We start from the raw sequence: 8,620 nt of genomic DNA on the forward strand, positions 1-8,620 counted from the left end.
ATCATGGCAAAAAGGATTGTCCCAAGGGTAAATCTGCTGCTCATGGCAAGGAGAAAGCAGTGCACACGGTGCAACTGCTGCCTCTTGAGTCTTCCTCACGATTCTCTACATTGGAAGTAACACACACCGAGGTGGTGCATGAATGCTGTCTCACAGCTTCCATGTGGCAACAAACCTTCGGACCACATGAGTTAGTACATATGCATGGATCTCTGCAAGGGCTTAAGGTGCGCATCTTGGTAGATGACGGTGCTACTCACAATTTCATTAATTATGGATTGGTGAAAAAACTCAATTTGCCTCAAACTCCGAGTACCCACCGTTACAAGGTAGCGATGATGAATGGATATGATGCCGAAATCTGGGATACTCAAGTCCGAGTTGTACCATTGGAAGTACAAGGCTACTCCACATCCTTATATTTTCAGGTTATGAACATGGAGAGGGCAGACGTGGTCCTTGGTAGGGAATGGTTGCATAGCCTAGGACCATCATTGAAGCGTAGCTGATGTTTGAATCTCATGGTGCACATGTGTTGTTGTTAGGAGAGAAGGATGTGCCTTCTTCACCACTGATATGTACAGTTGAGCTTTTGCAGCTCGTTTCTGATAATGAAATAGATCAAGTTTTCTTGTGTTACTCATTGTCTCATTTTCTCTCTAACATTGAATCTGTTGAACATTCCTCAACGCTGCATGCTTCTCTCTCATCTCTTCCACCAATGGCTACTTATCAACAAGCAAAGGTTGCTAGTGATTTAAAAATTTTATTAAAGGAATTTCACGATGTTTTTCCTAATGAGTTGCCACCAGGATTACCGCCTACACAATCCGTGCAACATAGCATCGATGTGGTTGCAGGCAGTAAACCAATCAGTAAACCACCCTACCGCATGAGTTACTCTGAAGCTGCTGAGGTGGAACGTCAGCTTGCTGACTATCTTAGCAGAGAGTTTATCCAACCAAGAAGGGTGGCCAATTACATTTGAAAGCAAGAAGCTTGATTTAGCACAGCAGAATTACTATGCTTATGAACGCGAACTCTATGCAATAGTCTCTGCCTTGAAAACATGGAGACATTATTTGTATGGTGCTCAGTTTGAGATTGTGTTTGACCATGAAAGCATTAAATGGTTTACACAACAAACCGATTTGAAGGGTCAAAAAGCCAAATGGGTTGAGATTCTTCAAGAATATGACGCCAAGCTCTGGTATCGTAAAGGACAATACAATGTGGTGGCTGACGCTCTTAGTCGTATGCCAGAGAAAAATTCTCTCTTGTTCACGAAACTTCGTAGTGAATTTTTGAATTCTCTAAAGGGCAAATATGAGCAGGATGGCACATATTCCAAAGTGTGGAGCCATGTACAAATGAGGGATCCTTCTCACTCCAATGATGGTGGTGTATCGTTAACCTCCCCACATAGTTCTCCTCTGTCGAGTGATGAACTACAGAGATGGAAGAGTTTTACCATCGACAATGGGTACCTACTCCATAAGGGGAGAGTTTGTGTACCGACGGACACAGACATTCAACGCCAAATTCTTTATGAATGTCATGACAATCCAAGTGCAGGGCACCTGGGTATTAGAAAGACTTATCCTCTCGTATGACGACAGTTTTACGAGCAAGGTTTACATGGCTTTGTTCAAGATTATGTCTTGTATTGCCAAAAATGTCAGGTTAACAAAGCAAAGCGCCTGAAAGCAAGAGGACTCTTACATCCTTTGAAGATTCCCAATGGTAAATGGGAAAGTATCTCTATGGATTTTATTGTGGGTTTACCAACCACTGTACAAGGTCATGACTGAGTATGGGTGTTCGTAGACCGGTTAACTAAACTATGTAAGTTTATTCCAACCAAATCAACGATTAAGACTCCAAAATTAGCCAAGTTATTTGTGGACAATCTATACAAGTTGTATGGTTTGCCAAGTAACATTGTCAGTGATCGTGATCCTAAGTTTAACAGTCATTTTCGGAGGACTGTGTTTAAACGATTGGGTACACAACTAAACCTGAGTACAGTCAATCATCCAGAAACGGATGGTCAAACTGAACGAGCTAACCAAGTGCTAGAGGATATGCTACGCGCATACGTTAGCAAGAAACAAATAGACTGGGAAGAATATCTACCTCTTCTTGAGTTTGCTTACAACAGTGCTAAGCATGTCACGACTGGATTTAGTCCCTTCATGCTCATATATGGTTTTCAACCTAGGTCTCCAGTTACGGTGGGGTTGGCAACCGAAAAACTCCAACAGGTTAAGGATTTTCTCCAAGACCACATGGATATGCTGAAACTCTCTCATCCAAACGTCCGACAAGCGCAGGATCGGTATAAGAAGTACACTGATGAGAAACGTCAACAAGTTACCTTTGAGGAAGGGGAGGAAGTATTTTTACATGTGCTAGAGCATTCGGAAAGTCTAAAAACTTAGCCAATACCTAAATTATCTCCACGATATTGTGGGCCTTTCAAAATACTCAAGCGAGTGGGTGATCGTGCCTACAAACTATCGCTACCTACACATTCTCGTATTCATCCGGTGTTTCATGTAAGCCGTTTACGTAAGCGATTACATGGGGACGACAATGTCATTGGCCTACAGATTCTGGTCGACTTCGTTGAGCCTTCTACCTTACGGCATGAACCTGAACGAATTCTCAACTATCATGATTTACGTACGCATCATCATGTACGTCGACAAGGTTTAATCAAGTGGAAAGATCGAACTGAGGAAGGTGCCACTTGGGAAAACATTAGTGTTCTTAAGAAGAAGTTTCCCACTTTTGTTTTCGAGGACGAAAACTCTTCCTTAAGGGGGGAGTAATGTCAGAACAAGGGCAATGCCAGGGAGTCATAGACTGGGCCAGGGACCGGACTAGGCAGTGTGGACAAGGAAATCCGGCTAGGGCAAGGGGCTATGAGCATTGCCTATATAGTGGGAGGTTGGGAGGTGGATTCCAGGCTCTAGTCACCCGATGAATTACAGGTAGCTTTGAGTCACTGCGCCAAACCCTGGGGGAGCACCTGTAACACTTCTTGGAATAGGGAGCGATTTAGGGTTTCGTTTGCGAAGGGGGAGTTAGGAAGAACGAGGGTTCTATGGGAAAGAAGATTAGGAGAGTGCCATGCATTAAGGGGCAAGTGAGAATTCAAGTGGGGTGAAGTCGTCATAATGGGCGGAAGGGGTGTGGCCTCAAATGGCACGCCCTAACACCTAACCCTAACCTGTCACTTTGGCCTCTTCAGAGACCTAGTCTCCCATCGCTAGGGTTTTCCTTCTTAGACTCGAGAGGCTTTTTCAATGTTGTTTTTTTTATCAAAGACTCTTTATTATAAAGAAGAACCAAGGAGCTCTATGCTTTGTGCAAGCAAGAGCTGCCATTATATAGCCATTATATATGTTCATGTATTTATCATCATGCAAGCTTCTCTCTTAGTGCACGTTCGCACGGACGGGGTAGAACCCCTCCTGCTTGTCATCACTTCTGTCATCTATGGAAGATTGCGGCGAAAACGAAGGAACCCTTTGTCCAAACAAGGCGAGGGTAGTCAATTTGATTTCTAACTTTGTCGATTTCGATAGAGTTGACCCTCGCGATCTTCGTTAGCTGACGACTGCAAGTTGGGGTTCCACCTCCTTCCGTGCGGATTCCCCACACAATTATCTGAATATTAAGTCTTCAAGAATCGAAACAATTAATAAAGAGCTCTCCAAATTTTAATTTCTTGTTGCGCGTAAAATCATGAGTGAAGTTATAATGAAAACCTTCCTTTTGGGGGGTCAGCTTCAAAAAATCTGACGCACTATGTTGAATCGCGTCTACTAAATTTCATGCTTTGTGTGTGCTAGTTTCAATTAATTCACATAATTCTTATAATGCAATTATATAAAGAAATTGTGCACATCTATTTATTAAGGCTAGATTTTTTTAATAAAAAAATCATAAAAAGAAAGGGCATGGTTCTAAAAAATGATTTCTCTCAAGCATTGCTTAGAAGTCTACTGCTAAGAAGAGTCCTTAGACACTATTTCACACCAGTGTTTGGGAAAATGTCTCACCTTAATATTGTGTCGTTCAATTACAAAAATGTTGTTTGAGAGCAGGAGGAGAAGGAGAAATTCCGCCCCAAATAGAGATAAAAACCCGAAAAAATTAACCTAATTTGCTAGAACATCTTGTCAAATTCCAGAAAAGTAATTTTGTATGTTTGGAAAAATGATTTTTTCTAAACAGTGGTGGAGATTGATGGTTTTGGATCATCGTTGATCACCAATCTTACGATTGTTTGGAGGCCTACTCTCGTTTGGAGGGGGGGTATACAATATTAGATTGTCTTGAAATTGTCGTGGATCAACCAATCCTCATGTTGGGGTGCAATCACAACGTCCACATTGAAGCGGAATGCCTTACCATTTTTCAGCTCTGCAGGGACTCGGGAGCCTACTTTACACCAAGTCAAGGATGACATCACCTGTCACGCAAGGCATAGTTATAACTATGCCTCAATCACGATCACACGATACATAGTTCCAAGGCTATTGTAGATCCAAGACTATGCACTGCGATTTGTAACTATGCCGATTATGGCATAGTTGTGCAACTATGCAAAGCAGGCGCGCAGTGTATGAGCGAAGCTTCTGTCAGCTTTTTAATCCTAAAACGTTACTTTTGCTGCTAACTCCAGTCACGTTTCAGGCTTCTTTCACGAGCCGTAGCGCCAGTGTGTACTCAATGGGACCCATTTCTTTCCCAATCACCGGCTGCAAGCTTGAGGTAGAGCTACCCTTGCCCGTAGACAAGCCTCGCGTGAGAGCGTGAGCGAGCGTAGTGGCTCGCATGTTCTGCAGAGGCTTAGTAAGACCCAAAAATGCTAAAATCGGTATCTTAAGATTAATTCTTGAGATAAGACCCCATGCACATGACGCGCTGGCTGGCAAATAAAGCTGTGAGGGGTTCATCCCGTGAAGACTCAGGCGTCGGAAGGGGGCTTTAAAAGTGGGGGCTGCAAGCAGTACTATGCACAATTTCCAACTGGTAGACTGGGTGTAGCTCGTGGGTGCCAGGGTGGTTGGAGTGGGTAGTAGTTTACCGACGGTAGAAAACGGGTTTGAGGAAGTTGGAAAAGCAACGTCGCGGGTACATCAGACCAATTGCACGTCTGTCACCCATGGGCAGAGAGAGAGAGAGAGAGAGAGAGAGAGATCAGAGAGCGAACTTTGAAGGGACCAGAGTCCCCAACAAGGACGCCTTGCCCTCCTCTCTCGTCCACCCACATCACACCACTTCTGCGACAATGATGGCTCCTTTATGAGTTCGGCTCACCCAGTGCCCACATGATTTTTTCATATGCATGGTATGTAACAATATAGATCAAATCTGCAGGGATTCTGAAACCGAATAAAGTATCTTGCAGCTCACATGATACCTCCTGACGGTAGATTTTATACTCCCTCCTCCCCCTCTCCCCCTCTCTCTCTCATATATCACAATGTGCATATTTACATGCTAAAATTTACCAAGAGTAGACTAACTTACGTGCAAGAAACTCTCTTCTCTAGCAGGAAACACTCATGAACTCTCCTGCTGTCTTATGCGGGCTAACCATTTGAGGTTGCGCGCCAAGCCATCAATGCCAGAAGCTCTCTGTTCAGGCTCAACCACAGGCTTGTGATAGGAGCTACCATCGATATGCAAATGTGCATCTACATTGCAACATGCTATTTGAGCAAAGAAGCACTGTCAGTTTAAAAAGTCTTACCAATTCAAACAATTTATCTTTACACAAGCCTGTGTATATATATGCATGCAAAGTCCCAAAATAATCTCCTCCATCTTGATTTTACAAGAAAAATGTAACAGAATAGTCCTCCTATAGAAGACCTCCAGGCCCGCCATAGACTGTATCAAGAACAATGTTTTAAAATTGGAAGACCTATTTTAAAATGCAAGTAGAATCCAAAATCTCATTTTTCAGGGTTCACAAGTACCTTCACAATATCAAGAATCACAATCCAAAGGAAAACGATACTCAATATTTTTGAATCGACAATTCGGAGCTTTCAACACATACTATTATAGGCCCCCCTTCCATGACTGAGGCACCAAAGAAACAAAGCACAGCTTACAGGATTGATGTAAGCTCAATGCCACCAGAGCTAACAATATAGGGAAACCCAGATTCCAAGACTCAGTTAAGAATCATAGATGATGCATGGAATAATCAAAATACGGTCCACTATGCATATATACTCCTCTGCAGTAGTTATTAAAATTCACTGCCCTTTGCTGGTCTGCGACACCCACTGCATTCAGAACCAAAAAGCTCAGAGACTTCTTCGATATTCGTGATTCACTGCCTGCAACACCCTTTCAACCATCGAACAATGATTGAAACATAAAGAAGGCGCTGGCAACTGTACTTGGTTCTCCCTGCCTGCAAGCCATCTTCCTCCGGTCCGCAAATTATACTCTGAAAGTGTGGATAAGATTCATGTGGCATGTACGTAATCTGTGACTTGGAAGCCATGGAAAACCCAAGCACAGGATGCCCAATAGTACTTGATAAATAGCACCCCTAACACTCAATCTCAATAGACATGATACTAATGCCGAGACTTGGGCTACCTATTAAAAAATGCTATAGCTATATCTCATGTGTTACACTTGGGCTACCTATTCAAAAATGCTATAGCTCTAGCTCATATGTGTTACACTCACCCTGGTTGAAGAAACCTGGTTATAAAGGTCTCCAAGCCATGGAAAATTGGAAGAGGTCCCCTATAGCCAGAGTCCTCCGCACTCTTATATACACACATATATAGGACCCCAAGAGAGGCTCGACAAGGTTTTTGGATGCAAATCTTCATCCTACCCATCTTACTCCCTGAGGTATAATATGCAACCTTAATGCAATCTCACACAACACATTGCCATGTATCCGGGACATCAATCCAACCTAATGCCTCTGAATCAAGCTCAAAATCTATGTCTGTGTCAACTAAACTACTATCAAAATCGAATGCCAAATTCGGCACATCCACAGAGCCAGAATCATTCTCCAATATCTTGCCAAGTTCATCAAAACTCGAGAAACCCTCCATGAAAGAAAATGGTGGCATGCCGCTGGAGTCCATGCACAGCTCAAGTGGTGCGGTCACTTGTGTGCCCTCTGGCTTCAGAGAAGCTACTGCTGGCTGTGCGGGTTCACTTGTAAAGGAAACCGAATCCCTGCTCTTGCTCTGAACATCATTTTCTGCCATGTCAGATACTGAATCGTCACTCCACTCATCACTGAAAATGTCTGACAAGCCACCGTCAGCTGCAAGAAAAAAGAAAGAGATAAGAAGCCATGCCTTGAACTTATTTGTAACATTATTACGTCACTTCACATAGAAACCACGAAAGAAATATGTCTGCAATTTTAGCATAACCCAACATATGCTAAGAGACACATGTACAAGCAAAGCATGAGCCATACACTTACATGGGGAGCTGACCAATAAGCAACTGCCAGAAGAATCGGCATTCTCCGGCACACAAGTTGAAGTGCTCTGTCTAGCCTCGAGGAAACTTGAAGGCTCGGATATAACTCTTGCACATTCATTCTCTTCAATAGTAATGCATGGCTCATTACTTGACCCAGAATGGAAAATGAAATTGGTCTCCGCTTGTGGACCCCTTATCTTCAAGGCTGCATCATCATATGCTTTTGCAGCTGCCTCAGCTGAGCCAAATGTGCCTAGCCAGAGCCGCACACCGCAAGCGGTGTCCCTTATCTCAGCAGCCCATTTGCCGCACCGCCTCCGTCTGACCCCCATGTATCCGCCCCACCTGCTGGCAGAAGAGCTAGAAGAAGACTTACCTGCATTGCTTCTCTTCTTCTTTGGTGAAGGCAGTTTCATGTCACCATTTTTCTCCGCATAACTGCTAGGCAGAGACGGCAAGGGAAGCCTGGCCGGAAGAAGCATCTCTCTGACCACTCTTTTCTTGAGGGAGCGAGCTCGTGACGGGGGTCTCTCTGCTTCATCGTCGCTGGAGGAGTCTGTGGCATCGGGGTCGGTGCAGATGACTCTAACCCTGACATTTTTCATGAATTGGGGTTCAAGCTGCTGCTTTTTGTCAGGCTCTTGGTCTTCTGCTGCTGCTGCGGTAGGGGCGCCCGAGGGGGTTTTGGGCTTCTTGCAGGGTTTGAGGGAGGAGGGCGGGTTTCGGCTAGAGGGCGGTTTGGAGGGGTAATTATAAGGGCCAGGCATGGTGCTCTGTTGCCAGCGTCTCTCCCGAGTTTCGAGAGCTGGTAGCAGGGGAGAACAGGCCCGGGAAGGGGGCGCCCGCCGCAGCAGACAGCAGAAGAAGAAGAAAGATGAAGAGATGGCAAGCGAGTGAACAGCGTCTCTCTTGGGAAGGAGGGAGATTTTATATTTAGCGAATATTGAATCTTTTTTCGGCCAAAGCAGAATATTGAATCTTTTTGGCACCGCTACTTACGTGTACGAATCACAATCTGCCACGTTGTCAAAATCATCGGCCCCCCCTAAAGGCAAGAGGTGGGCTCCGTTCCTACAGGGATAGTTTATCTTGAAATGTGCCTATTTTACTGCATCTCTTTGCT

General features: G+C 44.2%; 1 protein-coding gene across 1 annotated transcript; it reads right to left on the minus strand.

Annotated features, from left to right (window-relative positions):
• Positions 1-6,024: 6,024 nt before the first annotated feature.
• Positions 6,025-8,415, minus strand: LOC147419187 (uncharacterized). Its single transcript, XM_086506149.1, has 2 exons — positions 7,496-8,415; positions 6,025-7,330 (listed from the first exon to the last, which is right to left on the minus strand). The coding sequence occupies exons 1-2, from the start codon at positions 8,262-8,264 to the stop codon at positions 6,927-6,929; spliced, it is 1,173 nt and encodes a 390-aa protein (XP_086362275.1). The 5' UTR covers positions 8,265-8,415; the 3' UTR covers positions 6,025-6,926.
• Positions 8,416-8,620: the final 205 nt, after the last annotated feature.

This window comes from Adiantum capillus-veneris, chromosome 29, assembly GCF_014529385.1.
Source record: "Adiantum capillus-veneris isolate H3 chromosome 29, ASM1452938v2, whole genome shotgun sequence".
In the NCBI taxonomy this organism is placed as follows: domain Eukaryota; kingdom Viridiplantae; phylum Streptophyta; class Polypodiopsida; order Polypodiales; family Pteridaceae; genus Adiantum; species Adiantum capillus-veneris.